Raw genomic sequence first — 21324 nt, forward strand, 5'->3', positions numbered from 1 at the left:
AAAGTTTCCAATTTTGTTTGGGGATATTTTTTACGCATTCATTTTTTACTCTTAAATCCCTTTTAAGTGATATAAAAATAATATGGGTGGATCAGGCATCCAAAATTAACATAATTGCACATTTGGGACCTTCAGTAAAGCGAGATGGAACAGTTGTACGAACTGTTACAGGAACGTGACAAATACCATGAATGAAACGCCCTCCCAAGCTACTGTAACTTCTGTGTAATTCAAGAAAACTTTGGATACATTTAGACATTTACAGTTGAGACATGCATTCAATGGACCGACACAAGGACAGACGGATAGACAGGCAGTTTTTTGCGTTGCATGCCTCCATTCTGGGCGAAAATGTCAAGATATGATTATTAGTCAAATTATAAATAATTATTTATGACCATTACCTTGGACCATAAACTTGCATTCATGTATACTTATAATGATACTAGTGTCGTGGCGAATATTTGTAGCAAATTATATCCAATATGGTCGACAGGCAGAGGACTTCAAAATGTAATTTCTGTTTAAGGAAAACAACAAAAAAATATGTTTAAGGTTTATATCTGAAACGAGGAGCCAACAATTAAAAAACGTAAACAGAAAATGTAAATGGATTATGAGTTTATAAACTGTGTATACAAATACTCAATGACATACACATAAAGCATACAATGATTGAGTTCAGTGACATGGAATGAAGTAAATTAGTACAATTGAAACAGCAAAAATAAACATGTGTACATATATGATACAAGTAATTTGTAAAACTGAAATGCCAACAAATACAACAACAAGACAAACAATAACATAGTTATCAGTACAAAAAACATTGGGTTTAAAGATTAATTATAAAGGTAATTTGGGATTAAAAAACACGTAACGTCCAAAAATTATTGGATATTGTAGAAAGCAGATTAATTATAGTGTTTATAGTAGTTCACAGTAATGGATGGAAACCTAGTATTATATCATATTTGTCTTCAGTCAAACTGAAAAGAGATTAAAACCTCATTTACTGAAGCCAATGTTAATGGCCTTAATGCTAAAGATGTTAGTAAAACAGGTACCATACACACAAAAGTGTCATGACAAGTTATGGCACGACACCAAGACTATCACAATAACTATACATATTTTCTTTAAACAAATATATGAAATTAAAATATAATTTCATACCTACATTGGCATAGAACACATAAAACATAAGTGCATAGCTTGTTCAGATGTAGTTGCATATTATAATAATTAACTAAATTGGATTTAGTTCAGCCTTTCTGATAGATTAAAGGCATGGAAACACATTTAAAATCTTCGAATACACCCCCCCCCGCAAGTAATTTAACACACATCTATACAGGTCAACATTATGATTCCCAACAATAATGTCCCGAGTTCATCATAAATACTCTTACACTAGCTGGATTAAAGATATAATGATATCGAACACCAACGGGAATGCAAAATAGATTATCACTAAAGCAAAGAACACAATTCCTGCCATAATGTTAGTGGTAATATTTGGTGGGATCGTAAATTTATAATCCTTACAACAACGACAAACACAACCCCAAGTGTCCATGACCATATTGTCACTGATTCCAGAACTTTTTTCTGCATCCACAACAACGATATCGCTCACATCGACATACACCGAGTTATCGTCCTTGATTTTAGGTTTGCCATGAACGCGCAACTGCTTTAAGTCTGGATTTCTGACGAGGGTAAAAGCTAGAAACCATCTTCTCTTAGCAATGCTCAGTTCTGAAATGCGTAAAAGGTCATTAGGAGTTTAGAATTGTTTATACAAGAAGCCGTAAAAAAGTTATGTTTGCAATAGTTTGCTAAAAATGAAACACATTTAGTTAAGGCATGGCCTAGTGTTAAGATTCGTTGCAACTTGACTAGATTGCTGACCAGTAACGAATGAAATCTCAATTGAATTGAGATTTTATACCCTTCACTGTCATAAACTCTTAACGAAATATTACAAATGTACTTGAATATATTTGCTATAACATTTTCTTACATATTTTTCAAGAATGACCTCGAAGGCGGCAATAACATGCAGCCTGTACATATCGGTAATCATTTGTACACAGTTTTTTTACAAAATCAACTTGTTAAGGAGTAATGCAGCTTACATTTTATTACGATAGTGTGATTTCATATGTAAAAATACAATACTTTTGTCTTTGTGTTCTGGCCGGACTTCCGCATACAGGGGATTTTCTGTGGTGGGCGTGGCCCTGTTGCGTGTCGTTTCCATGGCGTCATTGATTACATGACAAAATACCCGCATCACTGGGTGATTGTGGGCGACATCGACTAGGATCATACCGATGTAGTTTGTGTAACCTAGAAGTATCAATTTTACAAAATATCAAACAATAGTTTCGCGGAGCGAAAGTCAATGTTCATTTGTCCTTAAATAAGCCAGACTTATACGTCTTGGTATGCGTGTCGTAGACAACAATTTTACCAAGTTTCAGAGTTATGGCTAAGTATTTGCACACCGACACTGCCAACAAGACTATCACTATAGGAAAATAATATTTTAAAAATCGGCAAGCTAAGGCACGATTGATTGAAATATATAAAGTATAAGGATAATTTTAACACATGTAAGATTGCATGACATAAAATATGTCCAATAATATCATGTTAATTTTAAATTACAAAAAGTTAAGCAGTGATAACAAACAGTACCATGTTAAAACAAGCGCTGCTTAAGAGGATTTACTAAGTCTTGAGTGTTTTTATGGCTAAACTATCTCGCTTTGCAAGAGTATTTGCCCAAAGATGAGATTTGAACATACTGTTTCAGATCAATTAAATCTAAGTACAACAGTGAACCTCCTTCTAAAAACGAGGGTGTCCTACTTTGGGCCTCAGGTTTCAAGATGTGACGAAAATGTATTGTTGTCATAGCTAATTAAGTGTAGCAACTCCGCTAATTTTATCCAGACTAAGTACACACATGCATACAAGTACATAGAGTACAAGAGATACAGCATATGTCAAGTAGTTTTCATTTCATACCGTTATTTGAATGTTTAAAGACATAATAAGCGAGCTTAATCTAAAGCCAATGTTAACCATCAAATGTTTAGAGGAAATTTCTTACATTTATCCATGGGCTCATATCCTCGCATGTAAAGGCTTCGATCCATTCGAGGGATCAGGAAAACGCCGAGAACAGCACTGAACAAGATTCGCTTCACGTACTGAACAAGACCGATACTTGCATTGAGAAACAACATGAAGAAACTGAACACATCGTACACAGTTCTGAAATGGTATAATACAATGGTGATTGTTTACGAATAATACATGTATTTCAAATTACATTATTGTAGTTCAATAAGGTATTTTTCAACTTAAATGTCTTATCACATCAACGTTTTGCCATCTGGTCTAAAATCAGTAGAAAGAGAAAACAAAAATGTCCACAATTGTTTTATATGCATTTCAGTATAGCATTACATTTCAAACACAAACAAATGAGTATCATTTGTTGCATATTTGCGGAGCTTATATAAACCTTCTTCAAACAACATTCATTGCCACAGTAAAGGAAAATTAAAAGTGGGCATTTTCCCTAATATTTTAGATTGATGAAACACTACCCTGTCTCGCTTAAAACTATAAACTTCTGGCAAGGGGTTTCATGAAGCAATAGGAGCAATTTTGCAAATTCAAGAGAATTTCTGCAGTATAGTTCTTCTGTTAAAAAACATTTCCTGTGCACACTATAAGATTCTTGATGAAATGGTCCCCAGTAAAAACTCATGTAAGTTCAAAACTCCCACCTGTTATTAACGGCCAGTGGCTTGTACTTATCGCTTTCTTCGTGTTTTGGCTGCATAAAGAACTTGGCAACCAGAATACTCTGTACTTTGAAGATCAGAATCGTACATGCCGGGTAGCTGAAACAAGGTATTGGTTTTAAATTTAAATGTTTTATCTTTTAAGTTTCATTTTCTTTGAAAGCTTCTTGACTGAAAAACTCAAACTGTTAAAAATGAGTGTTAAACATTCAAAATGCCAGAGTAAGAAAGCACATTCATGTCAGTGTCACTGTCACCTTTTCACACTGCAAAAAGAAGGTCTTAAAAGCAATCTTAACCGCTCTTAAATTATTGATTAAATTAATGAAAGCGTATTTTGAAAATGTACGATCGCAAGCATAACACAATGAACATTTTAAGATTTCTTTTGAACATAAGTCAAGGCATATTTAAGACAGGCGAAGGAAATCTTACATTAACCATTGAAAGCGAGGCCACAGTAGATGTAGTTTGTCGCTGTCATCTAAGACTCTAAACGTCAGAAACATCAACGCAACTGGTACGTAGACCACAACATACACAAATATTGATCCTGAAACCAACCACGAAACAACTGCAAGGAGCATAACAGTAACTAGAAGGATTATGCACTCGCATTAAAAATGAATTGTCTTTGGAATGAATGCACTTTAGTTTGCTCATAAACAACTTGGTATTTTGTCAGTTACCAACTAGGTAAAAATAAAGCTAAAAAGAAATGATGCTTAAAAGTCACTTCAATCTAAGCTTAGTTAAAATTTAATTAATTTTAGAACGGCTGTGAAAAGAGTTATATGAACTTTAACAAAGTCACTGTAGTGGGCACGGTGTTGCGCGACGTTTACTCCATGTGTTTGCATTAAACCGCTGATATCTTATTTAAGCGAATATAATCACTGTCCGGCGACATTGAAAATTATGATGCTACGATAACCATATTAATACAATTCACACTTCAACGTTTTAACTACCTAGGTATTGTTAAAAGAATTAAGCTGCTCTTGGTGCTGTTGTAAAATTCCTTATTGCACTGTCGCTAAACGCCAGCACTACCACTTTTCGGTGGTGAACAGAAAATGAGCTGTCGGCATTTCCGTCGTACAGCTGTGCCTTGTGTAAACATCTACACACGTGAGTATGATTTATATTTTATTTGATAATTTAAGTAATAGAATGTATTTCGAAAACTTGGAAACGTGTAAGAACACTTTTACTGCAGGTCGGCTATGATTCGGTTTAAATATTGTGCGAACTGTGGTGCCAGGAGCTTTTCTCCCGAATCGGACTTTCGTGCATATTTTGAGATCTGCTAGCATTACACTTCGTTGCTTACACATACTGTAAGAACATTCTGGTGCATGCACATATAACTTTTATCTATTAAAGTACTTACGCCAAAACTAATTAACACTTCTTAAAAAGGAAATATAAACATATTTATAAAAATGGTGGCCCTGTTGCTCTAGTGATGTCGCTTTCGAGTTGTGGTGGCGCTGTCGAGTATGCTTTGCGCCCGCAGTAACGAAAGAATTTAACGCGTTTGAAATGAATACAAAACAAAAGAGGCTTATCATACATTGTTATGCTTGTTATGCCCACCAGTTCCGGAAACAATCTCTACGCGAACTACCTTAACCAAAGTGAAAACTATTTCGAAAACAATAGGCCGTAATTTTTACTATAAAACTACCTCTTTCATAACCTCAGTCATCGAAGCAACGTTTTATATGTTAAGGAAGGTAATGTTAATTTGATTAAATATTTTATTTCCGGATTATTGTTTTCAACAAATAACACATATTTTCTAACCCCAAAATGATCCAACGATTGAGTAAACTAGTCAAATCCAGTAAATTTACATTTTACAGACCGTTCCAAGGCGGCAACTAATAATTTTTGACAAACATCCCTAGTTTTGTGTTGTTGTTTCGTGTTTCCGGTTTGTAAATGTGTGTTTTTTTTCTATTTTGTGCCATTGGCGTCATTTGTGTTGACCAACGGGGTCAATTTTTAAACTTACGACTACTGGACTTGTTTCAGTAGCCTGTCATATACATATTGTTCTCCGGATGATCAGGTAATGTAAGCCAGTCTCCACTTGTAGAGCAAACTAGATTCAGATTCCATAACACAACTAGCAAACATGAATTACTGTAAAAACCATTGTGCTAGTTTGCTACTGGATAACTTATCTGCAGGTGATCTTTTGGTAAGGTTGCTCATTCAACCAATTTATTGGTTATCAGTCATTATTGGATAAATATTGACCAATCAATGAACATTTTGACTCACTTGAACAAAACCAAAGAAGTAACCGTTTTTAACAATTGGCTGCTGACTTTCATTTACAAATAAAATGTCAAAAATTCGTCTTGCTACTCGCTAGTTATAACGTAGTAAGAAGTTACCAGAGAAGCAAATATATGAACATAAAGCAATAATGCGTCCTTTATACAAAATGGTTATCCGGATTCAAGAGCTTCAAACTAGGACTGATTAAAAGTAATAATAATTTCTAAAATCATTTTATACTTAAAGTGACACTCTTATTCAAAATCAATACAAACACATGTATAACAAACATAAATTTAGACTGATAAACCTTAAACTACTTACTAAATAATCCATGTATGAAAACTATTAATTACTGATAACAAGATTGTAACCTTGAATTTAAAAGCAGAAAGCGCAAAAATCTTAAATGATTGGTGAATGCGTAAAGATTTACTGTGGTCTACTATAGTCTCATAAGGTAGAAATACTGTGTTTTATGCCCATATCTTCTGTCATTTATTCATCCTTTTTGGAATAGTCAAACAATAATTTAATTGTCCTAAATCTTATTTGGGAGTAAGAGTGTATCTTAAAGTTTGAAGCCTACCAGGGGCTACTTCTAAAACACGTTTTTATTGAACGTCAGTACTTATTTGTTTCAAGGAAATGGACTCACGCTATCAGCATTGTAACAATCCAGCTATAAATAACTAATGGAATCAATAGGAAATAATATACAAAATAACTTATACGACCCCACATTTTCAGGTATTAATCTTGCTGTTATTAGCGTTTCTTGAGAAAAGACAATCGGTCAAGTTGGAATTTCTTGGTGGACGCCCTGGACTTCCAAGGTACACTGCGTTTAATTTCTGTAAAGAGCTTGGTGATGGTATTTTTCAAATTTATCCTGTCTGTGTCTAATGTCAAGGTATTGTCTTAGCCTCGCCATGTCAAAGCAGGCAGTAGTGCACGGTTTATCTTTGATGCTAACATGAAACGAAGTACACAGATGTTACTAGTAACCCGTTGAACACGTGCATTTAATCAAGGCTTTATAATAGTTGAGTTTAAATCCTCCTTAATCGACTGAAAGAACAGGCGAGCGGGGGAGTCCTTTTGTAACATGACTACTGACCATCATGAAATTACATATGTTTTATAGCAGCTGTCTTTGTTCAACTTTAGAAAGTGCTCAACAGTCATTAAACAAAAACGTATTACAACTTATGGTTTGATAAATATGCATGATAGTGTAAAACCTACTTTAGATTAGATAAAGATTTTGTTTGTTTCCTCCTGGTATTTAAAAAAGAAAGATACTTATCAATAGGAATAAGTTGAACTCTGTCACAATTTGAATTATCGATGGACAATGTATGACAACACATGTAAGTTCTGCAAGGCCATCTTGTATGGTATGTACATTATTTGGACCACTTTGTATTGTGAGTTGAGCTTATAAAACAAAATTATGGATCAGTTTGTAAAATTGTATTTCTGTTGAATATAAAGTACAAATCCTTTATGACTGTTTCAGGCCATTTAGTTTTCTGGATGAGCCCAGAAACAAATGGGGCATATTGTTTGCCTTTGGGTCAGCAACAGCCAACCTGCTACAAGTTCTATTTCAGACGTTTAGTGCGAACTTTCCAGTGTGGGCAAAAAGTAAGTCAATAGTTTGGTCAAGTGAAAACTCTGACGGGATGACAGTAAGTTATGGGTTATATCCCCAGTCGTTTACAGTTGGTCAAAGCCATAAATGGAACGGTATACGATACGCACCAAGGCCATTGTAAATTGACCTAAATATAAATGTACGGTGCATATTATGAATTATTAACCGGGTATTACATACATAACCGCGCTATTAGCTAGCTTTTAAAGCGTTGCTATGTCAGATAATCACAGAAATGTATGCAGTCTGTCACATACTTAACGATTCTTATTTACAGTTTTTTTGGTGTACATTCTAAGCCTGGAAACGAGCCTTATCTGTTACCCGTTGTTTGCCTGTATGTCATCTCGTTACACACTGGTCGGCGCCATAACCGGAATTCTCTATTCAACGGGATGGTACGGCGATATGCAATTAATAATGATCAATTAATGATAATAATAAGTATATAAGATATATTCAATATTATCTTCTACCAACTGCTTGGCTGTTTGACGTATCGCCTCCAAAGCTGGGACTCTCCACACAGCTTAGAATGATTGTAGAAGTTGACATTGGAAGTAAATTATGTCTTTAAAAACATATTAATAATGCAATGTAAACAACGATATGATTGATGACTATTTATGGCGACTGCAAAACATGGCAGACATGGATGTCCGGGTTCGTTGCCGTCTGCCACGCAGTCCATGTCATTTTCTGCGGCGTCAATTTATCATGTCTGCTGTCCAGCTTGAGCATTTGTCATCCAATCGTTACAATGTCATGTGGCATATTATCTTGACTGAGTTCGATCAAAAAGCAGATTGGTTAATATCATGGTCCTTAGTGTCGAACTTGTAAATTTCTTTTCAATTCTTGATTACAATATTGTATTTGCATTATGTTACCTTAAGGATCCATCACCAGCCAGATTTGAACGTACACAATGGAGTTATGGCCCTAAAATTGTCAAAAGGGTACCTAATTAAATTTGACCGCTCTCTTTATTTTACCCTTACTGTTCATTTATTATCCATTTTTAACTAAAATAGGCTTATGGTTCAGGCCATCAACAATTAACAGTCTGCACTCGCGAGTACTGACCCTTGAATTGTATTTTTTTAACAAAGTAACCTTTAACAACAAACACTATTTATTCTCGAGTTACGGACTTTGAATTGTCAAATTTGAAAAAATTACCTTTGTCTGTCCACTCACATTCTTATCAAACCGTTATTAAAAGAGTTTACAGCGATAATAAGAATAATACCACCTTGTCGCATTCTTTATTTTATAGTTATGTCCTATGGCATTGTCAAAACCTCTTCAATTTTCCTGGTTTTGGTCAGAAGGCAACTCAATACAATCAAGACTATGATTCGATTGATCTCTAAACAAATAAATGTTTGGTTCACACGAACACACGACAAACATTTTTTCGAATTGTTAACATTACAATTTTCCTTGCTGGTTTCAAAAGTTGTGAGAAATAGATGCAATCATTGATTTTAAGTTCTATTTCACTATTGCTTGCCTTATTTTTTTAAAAAGATATTGGATGTACATGAAAATATATGCATTAGCTACGGCGTTAACATATTACTACTAAATTTTGTTCAGAAATAATGGGTGCTCTCGACAGGCGACATGTCCAATTTGCGGGATTCAAGTTTATTGTATGCAGGATTTATATAAAACAATCTTATATTGTCTTTATTATTCATTTATAATATAAGTTTAATATTTAAAAAAGAGTATCATCTTAAAAACTGTTTATATAACGTCCTTTCAGGCTATCTTTCCATCTGTTTCGACTTGTGCATGAGGCAAGATGTTATGCCAAATACAATATGGTAAATATTTTGATATATTTAACAGCTAGTAAGTAAATAATTGTATTATCTATTATCTATTCAAAATTAATTTGATTACAAGTTTCCGATATGGTACATGCAATTATTGATGAACATGTTCTTTATAAAAAATAAAGTCGAAAAAATATTTTTGATTTCAAAAATCAACATCAACACTCGTCAATCACGGATGGTTTAAAGGTCCATGGTTCAATGCATTTATTTATAAATCTGATTCTTATGAATAAAACCATAGATAATTGTTTTAGGAATCTGTGGACTTAGCAGGCGCATCTATTGCGATGAAACTTCCTGTCGTTCTGTTCAGTCTTTTTGTTGTCATCAAGTTTGTCGGGAAGCTCACCAAGTGTCTTAGACAGAAGAAATATTCGAGGAGTAGATCTGAGGAGGTGCTTATTTTCCAAAATTTATTATTAATATAATGATGAAAATATTCTTGCCTGAAGTTCGCATATCAATTTAAACATGAACATTACTATACAGTCGAAACCCGTTGGCCCCAAATCGCTTGGCTCGAATTCCTCTTTGACTCGAGCAAGATGTTAAGGACCGATTTCCTTATACTGATGGTAAACGTTTCCGCTTGGCCTGAATTTTCTGAGACTCGAGGTATTTTCGCCGGTCCCTGTGAGTTTGAGCGAACTCGCTTCGATTGTAGTACATACATGTTTACAGACACCAGTGCAAATCAGAGAAATGAGGTTAAATTATTCATTTACCTTTATGTAAAAAAGCTTTCAATTTGCACAAAATATAAATTGTTATATAATTTTTGCAACGAACGTACCTAAGCTTATTTGAAAAGATAACATGTCTATAACCCTTGCTGGTACGAACCTAAGCTGACATGTTTGTAATTAATGCATTATATTTTTGCTACATATCTGAAGGTAGGAAACAAATTGTGCACAAGTTCTGATCTGCTGTATGTAAAGACACTGTTCAATGCAACAGGGTATACAGAAACTGAAGAGGATTTGAAGTAAGTATAATTTATAATTGGCTTGGCTATTATTCAACACATAATATTGTGGTAAAAGGGTGACATGTATATCACAAACGTGGAAGTCAGAGCCAATACACATTTGGGCAAGATAGCCCATGAAAGGAGGTGCAATATACCAAATACAAATTGGGGCAAGATAGCCCATGAAAGGAGGTGCAATATACCAAATACAAATTGGGGCAAGATACCAATACACATTAAAGGCAAGATAGCCCTTGTAGGTGGGGTCAACTTATACCATTAAAGTGATTGTACGATAGCAAGTAGACGAGGATAAATGACCCATTAAGCTGAAGGCAAGATAACCAATAAACGTTAGGTAAAAATATGAGAGCAAGATAACTGATGGGATGAACGTTATTTTTAGAATAATACTTAGGAGCAGTTTAAGGGCCTCCCACAGTGAAAAAGTGGGTGGGGAAGGCCAAAATTTGGAACGTTTCAAAAGTTCATGTTTTTTTTAGTTTTGAGGAACGATCTTTTTCGGAAGTAAAACATACATTCTTTGTGACATATTTTATGGTAGTAAGGAGTTGATCAAATTTAACGAAAGACAATTATATAAGATTTTGGATAAAAAAGCATTCACATTTTTTTCGGAAAAGTCTCTCCACATTTTGACTTTGTTTTTGTGTCAAAATGCCTTAGACTACCTAATCAACGATGGCGTGTGGATTCTTGATAATATATTTTCAAATAAGAAAGATATTAAATATAGTAATAAAAAAGTGGATTAAATTTTGGTTACAACAAAATGCAAATATCTTTCTTAATATAGCTCCAATAACCACAAAACCTCAGGACAGTGTTGATTGTGTAACACTGACAATTTTGACACAAAAACATCTTTATTTTGTATTCAGACATTTTCGAAAAAAGTAACTAATTTTTGGTTGAAAAAGGGAAAGAATCTTTTATCGTAAAATCTGCTCAAGTCCACAGCTACACATAATGCAACGGATATTTGGTTTCTTCAAACGACGTTTGCACTGTGAAAGGCCCTTAATAAGAATCTCGGCGTGAATGACAATTTCGCTGGAATAATTAACATTTCTCAGCGGATAAAGTTAAACAAAACGTTTCAACAAAACTTTCCTTGTAACATTGCTTGATGACCTTCTCCGAATGTAAACATCCGGTACGGTACCATGTAGTACTTGTTACTGAAACACGGAAGGTGTCATAAATGGTAAAACTAACTTCACTTTCCTTGCACCGATAGTTCCGCTTTTCTTGTATATGTATAAATGTTTTCGTACCAGGTATAAGTCGGCAAATTTAGTGTTCGTGAAAACGACGCCATGATGCACGTGCTCGTCTTCCACGGACAATTATGCCATAATCGCCCTCAAGTACCGTGATAATCTCACGGGTAGAAACGATCATCATTATTGCGGAAACGAATTTCTGTAGTAAAATGTCACTATATAAAGTAACAAGTGTATTTTGGCAAGATAACACATGAATATTTGGTCAAGATTACCCATAAAAGTTGGTTCTATTGATTTCCCTTGAAAGTTAACGCAAGATGAATTGTATTTCAAATGTTATTATCTTGAATAATTCGAAACAAATGTATACTAAGACTGTTGGTACGTTAATTATGATTTGCGATGTGTTCCAGGACAATGCCTTGTTGGACTAGATTGTTCCGGAAGTTTGTTAAACCGGTCCATGGTTTCAAATTCCCCATTGCCATACTCATCACAACATTCCTCTCATGTATTTTTATATACTGGGTAAGTTCAGTAGATCTAGTGCAGCATTTAACATATTCAAGACACTACAATGTCGTTTGATGACAAGTACATAAAAACATTGCCAACGCTTAGACTGTGGCTGTTGTTTAATTACAATAAAATTGGTTTGTCTCCAAGAAAAGAGGTGCTGAAGCAAACTATTATTTTTTTTCCTAGCCTAGTACACTATGTACACTATGTATGAAGTGTAATAGGCTAGGAAAATGTGTATAGTGTAACAGGGTAGGGGGTACAAACACTTTTTTATGTCCCCTGTGTCTTCAAGCAGTGCATATTAATGCATGTGGTGTAATGAACTGTTCAATGATGTTTTTATTTTACTGAACTAAACTAAACAATGGCCAATGGTAGACACACTGGTTTGTTTATCAAAGTTTAACTGACGTCAAAAGTGATGACAAGATCAATCTTTTTTTTAATATAATATATCGAAATTCAGGATTCAATTGTAATCAATCATTAATACTTTTGAAATTAAAGATGAAACATTGAGTTTATACTCTCGTAATATTTTGGAATATTTGTAACATTTCATTTGAAGATAAAGACATTCTTCCTGTATCAGTATCGAAAGCCAACATTTTATCCAAATAGTGAATTGCTTGTGAAGGCCTATGTTTGTAGTTGAATTAGGTGTCATTTTGCAAAATTTCAGAAATACATACTCAACTAATAATGTTGCATTGGTTTCAGACGACCATAAACCTTGTAACTGCGTTTGATTTTATATCACACAAATACGGGCTGCTTACAGGTCAGTACATTATTGAATTGTGATATTTTGAATGTTGTCGTAAAAGTATTTACGGGAGAAATACGTCATCGAAAATTTCTGAACTGCAATAAATTGGCTGTGTCCCTGTCGAGACTACTTTGAAGGTAAATCCTTAGAATGAAAAATTCACACACACACGCACGCACGCACGCACGCACGCACACACCCCCACCCTCCCACACACAGATATATATATATATGTATTATTACAGGCTGTATTGTTTAAAAAATCCTACTTTATGTTGTTGTTAAATTATCAGGGATACACAGTTTGTTTTCCTAGAAAAGTATTTCTATTTTTAAATGATTTTATTTTAGTGGCAAAGGTGTTTGCCTGCCTGACCACCATACCCTGTGGCCTAAGAAATGTCTACCTTGTTCTCATGAGTTACAGGTATTTCATATATATATAAAATTGACAAATTTAATTGTAATTCAAGTGTATACAGACTTTTAACTCAAGAGGAACTTCGAGGTAAGTTAGATTATTGTTTATTGTGACTATCTTTTTTAAAATAGTTCTGTTAAAATAATTTCATTTAATGATACAATGCAGAATAACGATATATATATTTAAATAGTTTTAGGAATTTATTTTATTAAGTTTTAATTTTAGATTTAGCTAATTAAATTAAGATCTTGTTATTTCACTGTTGAGTTAATTTCGAGTTATGGAGTTTCGCAAAAATCATTTAACAAATACTTCAATAGGTCAATGCTCTTCATAATTGGAGGAAATAAATATATATATATATATATATAAATTTGTGATGAGTGCGTTAGAACATATAAATAAAAACCTTACAAATCTAAAGCAAGCACCTTGCCATATTTCGTTTGTTTGCAGGCGGGATAGGCTGCGCCTGTACAGGGGTGACAGGAGTTTTATCCCAGCTGCATTGAGGAATTGCCCTCCAAACATTTACATGGTCAGTGTTTTACGTGAAAAAATCTATAAATTTATATTCTTTTTCTGCTACTATATAACTGCTACATTGATAATTGATTTACTTTATGCCGCTATGTTTTTAATTCCTGTGTTGGTGCTTGCAATATGGTCGGCTGATGCGAAGTGTTTTACATGCACAGTCTGTGATCCGTTAATGCGTGCAATGTGTTTTAAGAATATACCTCTGTTTAAGCTTCCAACATGTTTTGCCATTTTCATGAGGTGTGCTTCTGATTCTTTCAATATGATCTGTACCTCTGTATAGCTTAAATTTGATTTAAGCAGCGCAAAGGCTGCTTGTAACATTTTCTTTGGACTTTAAAGGCTTACAGCATGGTATGTACCTCTAAAAGGGTCGCAATATGGTTCATGCCTTGTGAGGACTTGCAACATGGTCTATGTCACTTTATGGTTGCAAAAGTAAGGGTATGTGCCTATTTCAGGCTTGTAATATGGCATTTTTCATGATGATCTGTGCATCTAAAAGGCTTGCAATATGGTCATTGTCTAATACAGGTTTACACCAATGTCAGTGCCACATTTTGCAACAATAAGAATATGTGGCTTTTAAAGCTTGTTACATGGAATGTGCCTATTTAGGTTTGAAATATCATTTTTTTTTTCAAAAAGCCTTACAAAATATGTTAATTGAAAAAATGCAAAAAAAGGCTACCAAAAGAATCCGGATATAAAAATAATCCTAAAACGTTCAATGGCTATAATGATGTTGTCCTTACAATTCCTTGTTTTTATTTTCTATGTATGATTTCTGCTCATGCTTTTAAACCTACTAGCATGGTAAGTGCTCCTTTGATATTTCATTTTATTTAGAGGAACATTTTATTATGGTTTTCAGGCCCAGGGAATGAGATTTATTGGAAACTCAATCGTTGGATCATTTTGGGGTAAGAGAATATGTCAATTTTGATGAAGATCGATCAGGCAATAATATATTAAAACGAATATTCTAAATGTTTTCTAAAATAAGGAATTTTACAATTATTTTCATTTCTGTCAGAAACAGCATCACGATCAGCTTAATCATTTTGCAAATACTTAGACATTTTAGTCAATATCTGATGCTGTATTAATTGTTTTAAATGAGCTAAATTACCAAGTTAGTAATAGACAAAATTACGAAGTTGTTAAATGAGCAAACTTGATTTAAGTTGTTGATGGGGAAAATCACCAATAAACAAGCTGTTAAATGGTAAATTCACCAAGTTGTTTTTAAATGGAAAAAAACACTGTTAAACTGTAAAATCACCAAGTTGTACAATCGGCAATATAAGGCGTAAGAGCAAGTTTGATTATCAACCTTATTGAATTAAATGACTGGTAACATCAGTCAAGTTTTTCTTGTTCATACCAAAGGCAAATTATTCTTCAATGCGAGTACATAACCCTTAAGTTAATGTTAAGCCTCAAGCAGTTGTTTCGCGGTTGGTTTCAGGGTCAGTATTTGTGTATGTTGTGGTATACGTGCCAGTTGCCTTGATGCTTCTGACGTTAAAATATTTGGATGACAAAGACAAACTCCATTTACTTTGGCCCCGTTTCGAGTGGTTGATGTAAGCTTTCCTTTGTCTTTTTTGAATATGTTTTTACATAAAATCTTTAAAACAATCTTAAAATGTTCATTGTATATGCATATAATTCTTACATTTTTAAATGCGTACATAAAGTTCGTATTAGAATCTGGATCGGAGTTAAGGGCCTGTTGACCCAGGTAACGCATTTGTTTTGATACGTAAAACGGTCTTCACTCAATAATTTCCGTGAGATTAAGATTGCGTTTAAGATTTAATTGCAGTGTTGCCAAACTGTTGTGTATTTTCTTTTTAAGTCAGACATTTTGAATATTTAAAACTCAATAATTGCTCAGTTTGAATGTTTTCAGTCAATGAGCCCTCAAGGAATGGAGATTTAAAATAGTAAACACCAATACCTCATTTCAGTTACCCAGCCTGTACCATTCTAATCTTCAAAATACAGATGATTCTAGTGGCCAAGTTCTTCATGCAGCCAAAACTTGAGGAAAGAGACAAGTACAAACCATTGGCCGTTAATAACAGGTGGGAGAATTTCAATTACGTTAGATCAATATTTCTGTATTCTCATTCCTACCCCGCTGTTTTGAAAAACACAACAGCTTTGGCAAAAATTAAGTTATTGCCAACTGGGAATAATATTGTTGTTTTTCGAAATGATCAAGGTGAGAATCTCAAAATAACATTTTACTTAGGACCATTTCATCAAGAATGTAATTTTTATCATGGAATGTTTTCAACAGTAGAACCATACCCCTGAAGGTCTCTCGAATTTGCTACTAAAATGCTTCATGAAACTGCCTCCTGGTATAGCTACGTTCAAAGTTTTGAGAGAGAGGGATGGTGAAGTTTTTTATCACCCTAAAGTAGTAAGGAAAAGACCCCTTATAAATTTCCTTGTTCGTGACAAAGAATTTAAGGCTTATTTTCAGGCCCGCCTATATGCAATAAATGCTACTCAACTTTGGTGTTTGGAAGTGTATGCTATATTAAAGTGTAATAATTTAATCATATAATTGTGATTTTTTAAGGATTGTTTTCACTGAACAGTTTAAACATAGTTGATGAATTTAGGCATTCAAGTTAAAAAATATCTTATTAAACTAAAATAATGTAATAGGAATTACATGTATTATTATACTAAAACAATCACCACGTTCTTGTTCCATTTCAGAACAGTGTACGATGTCTTCAGTTTCTTCATGTTGTTTCTCAATGCAAGCATCGGTCTTGTTCAGTACGTGAAGCGAATCTTGTTCAGTGCTGTTCTCGGCGTTTTCCTGATCCCTCGAATGGATCGAAGCCTTTACATGCGGGGGTATGAGACCATGGATAAATGTAAGAAATCCCCCAAATTACTTAACGGTTTATGTTTTTAATTACTGTGGATCTAATCAATGGAGTAGGTACCCTTGATAAGGTTTGACAATAAAAAATATTTGCGTCATATATCCTGGAACTTGACACAGACAGTTGGAATCCCTTGTTTTGGAGGAATTCACAGTTTGACTCGAATGAATCGATCTGTAAAGAATTTCATTTTTACCATAAAAATAAACTTTCGGCTAAAAATCCTCGTGAACGACACAATTTCAGGGTAGAAAAAAATCAATTGAGATGATTCCTTGATATTGAACCTCTGCAATACAACTTTGAATTTGGCACGTTCTTATTTTACGAATCTTTTTGTTATGTAATCTAAGACGTGTTAATTTTATTCGTATACTTCATACAATTATATTTACTCATTTCTAAGCTATTAATTATTATTAAATTTAATTTATATATTGGGCGATTGGTAAGGGTATTTTGTAAGTCTTGGTGTCGATGTGCAAAAACTTGGCCATTACTCTGAGACATTTAACTGCGGCTTAAAAATAACTTGAGCTATACCCCTTGTTCGACTGAAAAAGAACAGACATCCACTCCATGGCACTCTTGTTTCATATATTGGCTTCCAGGCTACACCAACTACATAGGTATGATCCTAGTCGATGTCGCCCACAATCATCCGGTCATGCGAGTATTCTGTCATGTACTCAGTGATGCTATGGAAAGGACACGCAACAGGGCCACGGCCACCACAGAATACCCACCTTATGCAGATGTCCGGCCAGAACAACAGGACAAAGGTATTGTTCTTATTGTAAAAGCAATGTTGTACATTACAACTAGCTTTTTGTGAATGCTCATCTAGCCTGTGCATATGTCTGTTGAGCTGCAGTATACCTTAAACTATGGATTTTGAAATAATAATGTACAAATGGTAACCACATCGGGACAATGTACATGTTTCGGTCAAAAATCCTCACGGCCACACTTTATATGTTAGAAAAGGCAAATAGCAAGTAATATATAGTTAAAAAGTTATGATAATGAAGGGTTTACAAGCTTGTTACTTCTGTCAAGTCGAAACGCGTCCTACCTCGATATCATGCCATACTATGTATTAAACATTTTTGCATTTTAGAAAATGTAGCTTTCTCCATGTTTCTTGAATGAACTTTTCTATACTCCTGGTGACCTTATGCGGATTTCAGAACTGAGCATTGCTAAAAGAAGATGGCTTCTAGCCTTTACTCTCGTTAGAAATCCAGACTTACAGCAGCTACGAGTTCACGGCACACATAATATCAAGGATGATAACTCAGTGTATGTCGATGTTAGCGATATTGCTGTTGTGGATGCAGAAAAAAGTTCTGGAATCAGTGACAACATGGTCATGGACACTTGGGGTTGTGTTTGTCGTTTTTGTAAGAATTATAAATTTACGATCCCACCAAATATTACCACTAACATTATGGCAGGCATTGTATTATTTGCCATACTGATAATCTATTTTGGACTTCCGTTGATTCTTAAAACATTATATTAAATCCAGCGTAAGAAAACGATCTTGTTGGGAATCATAATATTGACCTCTATTTAGTTGTATTTTGTGTTGAAATAGTTGCATACATTTTCTTATTAAGTCAATGCCGGAAAGGGCATGAAAACTATTCGAAGAAATCCTTTTTTGTCAGCAATTAATTTGTCACATCTTAATGTGTTGCCATCGTTTTTATACGCAAGAAAGGCTGACCTAGAGAGTTACTATTCTTTGTTGTTGTTGTTGATTTCTCATATACAAATACATGCTATATTTCCTAAAAATTTCCAAGGGGATTTTGTTCAGAAAGCTATGGGAATTCAAAATAAGCAAATTGGATTTTAAATGTGTCTGAATATTTGTCAAATAGAATATTATAATTTCTCTGGCATGCATGTACATGAGTTTAACAAAGTTGTACAAGGTTGCAATTTGGTAAATTAAACATAATAAACAATACTAGTTGTTTCGTTTAATAAATTGAAAATTATGTCACTTTTTAAATTTTGCAATCTTAAACTTGCAGTTCAAGGGCGTGTTACTTAACCATTTCCTTTATATTCAGAATGTTTGCATTTAAAGTCTGTTTAGTTATACTGTGTTTAAAATCCATTATTATTTAGCAAAATCATTTATGATATGAATCAAGATCTGAAAAAGCTATGCAGTTATGTTACTTGTGTGCCATACCAATGTAAGTGTGAATTTATATTTAAATAAGGCATTGTTTTAATCGTATTGTTGTTAAAAGCAATTTGTTATTGTGATGACCTTGCCATGTTTCATACGACTTATTATGTACATATGTTACAGTGATAAAAATGTGTGTAGAAAGGCAATTAAATTTGAACAGGAAAACAGAACGTTGGCATCACTTATCCTCAAGAACCAAAAAGTATTGTATTTACATTAACTACCTTATTGGTAATACATACACACATAGTATATATATTCTGAAGGACATATATACATAAGAATCATTTTTATATAATGAATAAAGTCGCAATACTAAAATAAGGACACTTAACAATTTTGATTCAAAACGAGTGTTTTAACATTTGATATGAAAACATAAAGAAATAGAAATGAATTGTGTGCGCTTTAAAGTGACGTATTGGGTATTTAGAAGTCTACGTCATCAAATTTGTATTGTAAATACAATAAGACTAATGTGGTCATTCAAATGTGTTAACCCGTTTACAAAATAAATAATGAAAACACACCAAGGCACGTTCTTATCAATGTAAGGGAACTTATTCCGTATTAGAAACAGTCAATGTAATTTTTATATTTTTATCTTTTACTGTATAGCAATATGACCATAAAACAAATTAGCTAACTACGAACTCCAATATTCTTTTGGCGTTGTTTTTTATTATCCTATTTTACTTTTATAAAAACCCTTAAAAGCCAATGTATCTTTTGTGCTGACATTATTGATTGTTTTGTTGTTGTATATTTTGGCTTTTAAGTTCATACTTATTACTTATATCTTTAATGTACACATGCTATTATTTTGCTGTTTCAGATGTTCTTATATACTTTATTCCATAGCACTGGCCTCAATTATTGTATGTTTTTGTGTTCGGTATTGAGTATTTGTATACACATTTTAACTCCATACGTATTACTTTCACTGTTTACGTTTTCCGATGTTGACTTCACAATCCATAATAAATCTTTTAACATTTCATTTGTTGTTTTTCCTTAAACAGTGATTACATTTTTGAGGTCCTCTTCTTCTTCTTATTATTATTATTCCTATATGCAAGTCTATTTATCAAGGTCATGGACATAAACTTAGATGAATAATCCTATTGTGAAGTTTTTCCGCAGAAGAAATGCAAGTAGTAGAAGCACTTCCTGTCTCTCCGTCGGTCCATGTGTCGGTCCATTGAAATTATGTCTCAACTCTCAATTTCTCAATTTATTCAAACTTCGAAGAAATGTACAGCAGCATGGGAGGGCGCGTCAAACATGACATTTGTCACGTTTCTGTGACAGGTTTTACAAACTCTGTTGTCTCGATTATGTGAATTGTGGATGCCTAGTAAATGCATATAATAAGTGTATCATTTGTAAGGGTTTTATAAGTAACAAAATAATACGTTAAAAATATACGAAACAATACTTGGAAACGCGACTTTTTTGGCTGACGAGATTAAAAATCCCAGGCCATTTCACGTCCGAGTTCAGTTTAAATTAAAAACAAGGAATGGTACTTCAATACATTTATTAATAAGTTGTGTCGGACGTTTTTTTCTGGCATTGAAATTATTGCAATTACTTAAGAAACACACCATGTGACAAGCCTTTTTAGAGGCACATACCATGTTGCCATCCTTTTACAAACTGACCATGTTTCAAGCTTTAAATAAGCACATACCATGTTGCAAGACTTTTCGAGACACTTAACCTTATGTAAAAAATGGTGTCAAAAGCTTTAAATAGGCACTTACTGTTGCATTCTTTAAGTAAAACAAACCATGTTGCAAGTCTTTACGAGGCACAAACCAAATTTAAGCCATGTTGGAAAGAGGTTAATACCATATTGCAAGCAATTTTCAGTGCAATAACTTAAAATGACTAAATTTACACCCAGAAATAACTGTGATAAATTCTTAAAACCATTTAAATATATTGTTATTGTGTTATTCGTTTATCGAAATTTTCTATTAAAACACACCAGTCGAATTTCAAAGTAATCAAATTTTAGAAACGGCATTAATGGCCAATAAAAAAATAATACAGAAGTACAGTTTATATTTTACTTGTTACAA

At 33.7% G+C, this 21324-nt stretch overlaps 2 protein-coding genes across 2 annotated transcripts; one reads left to right on the top strand and one right to left on the bottom strand.

The window, feature by feature from the left end:
• Positions 1-544: 544 nt before the first annotated feature.
• On the bottom strand, positions 545-5654 carry LOC128214625 (stimulated by retinoic acid gene 6 protein-like). The gene is made up of 6 exons (XM_052921193.1): positions 5637-5654; positions 4263-4380; positions 3810-3926; positions 3125-3288; positions 2185-2355; positions 545-1761 (listed from the first exon to the last, which is right to left on the bottom strand). Exons 2-6 carry the CDS (start codon positions 4334-4336, stop codon positions 1409-1411), a joined length of 879 nt encoding a protein of 292 aa, XP_052777153.1. The 5' UTR covers positions 4337-4380; positions 5637-5654; the 3' UTR covers positions 545-1408.
• Positions 5655-5970: 316 nt separating this feature from the next.
• Positions 5971-20237, top strand: LOC128215277 (stimulated by retinoic acid gene 6 protein-like). Its single transcript, XM_052921983.1, has 17 exons — positions 5971-6036; positions 6870-6955; positions 7642-7769; positions 8057-8177; positions 9554-9614; positions 9884-10024; positions 10526-10617; positions 12266-12380; positions 13095-13155; positions 13495-13570; positions 14024-14105; positions 14982-15030; positions 15579-15696; positions 16084-16200; positions 16850-17013; positions 17637-17807; positions 18216-20237. The coding sequence occupies exons 1-17, from the start codon at positions 5971-5973 to the stop codon at positions 18548-18550; spliced, it is 1983 nt and encodes a 660-aa protein (XP_052777943.1). The 3' UTR covers positions 18551-20237.
• Positions 20238-21324: the final 1087 nt, after the last annotated feature.

This window comes from Mya arenaria, chromosome 13 (genome assembly GCF_026914265.1).
Source record: "Mya arenaria isolate MELC-2E11 chromosome 13, ASM2691426v1".
Lineage (NCBI taxonomy): Eukaryota > Metazoa > Mollusca > Bivalvia > Myida > Myidae > Mya > Mya arenaria.

Coding starts and splice junctions, on each gene's coding strand:
- LOC128215277 (XM_052921983.1), top strand. CDS start 5,971: ATGAATTACTGTAAAAACCATTGTGCTAGTTTGCTACTGGATAACTTA. Junction 13,571..14,023: donor CTTGTTCTCATGAGTTACAG/GTATTTCATATA, acceptor GTTTGTTTGCAG/GCGGGATAGGCTGCGCCTGT. Junction 14,106..14,981: donor GCCCTCCAAACATTTACATG/GTCAGTGTTTTA, acceptor TATGGTTTTCAG/GCCCAGGGAATGAGATTTAT.
- LOC128214625 (XM_052921193.1), bottom strand. CDS start 4,336: ATGTTTCTGACGTTTAGAGTCTTAGATGACAGCGACAAACTACATCTA. Junction 3,927..4,262: donor CCTCGCTTTCAATGGTTAAT/GTAAGATTTCCT, acceptor ACCTTGTTTCAG/CTACCCGGCATGTACGATTC. Junction 3,289..3,809: donor CCACTGGCCGTTAATAACAG/GTGGGAGTTTTG, acceptor ATACCATTTCAG/AACTGTGTACGATGTGTTCA.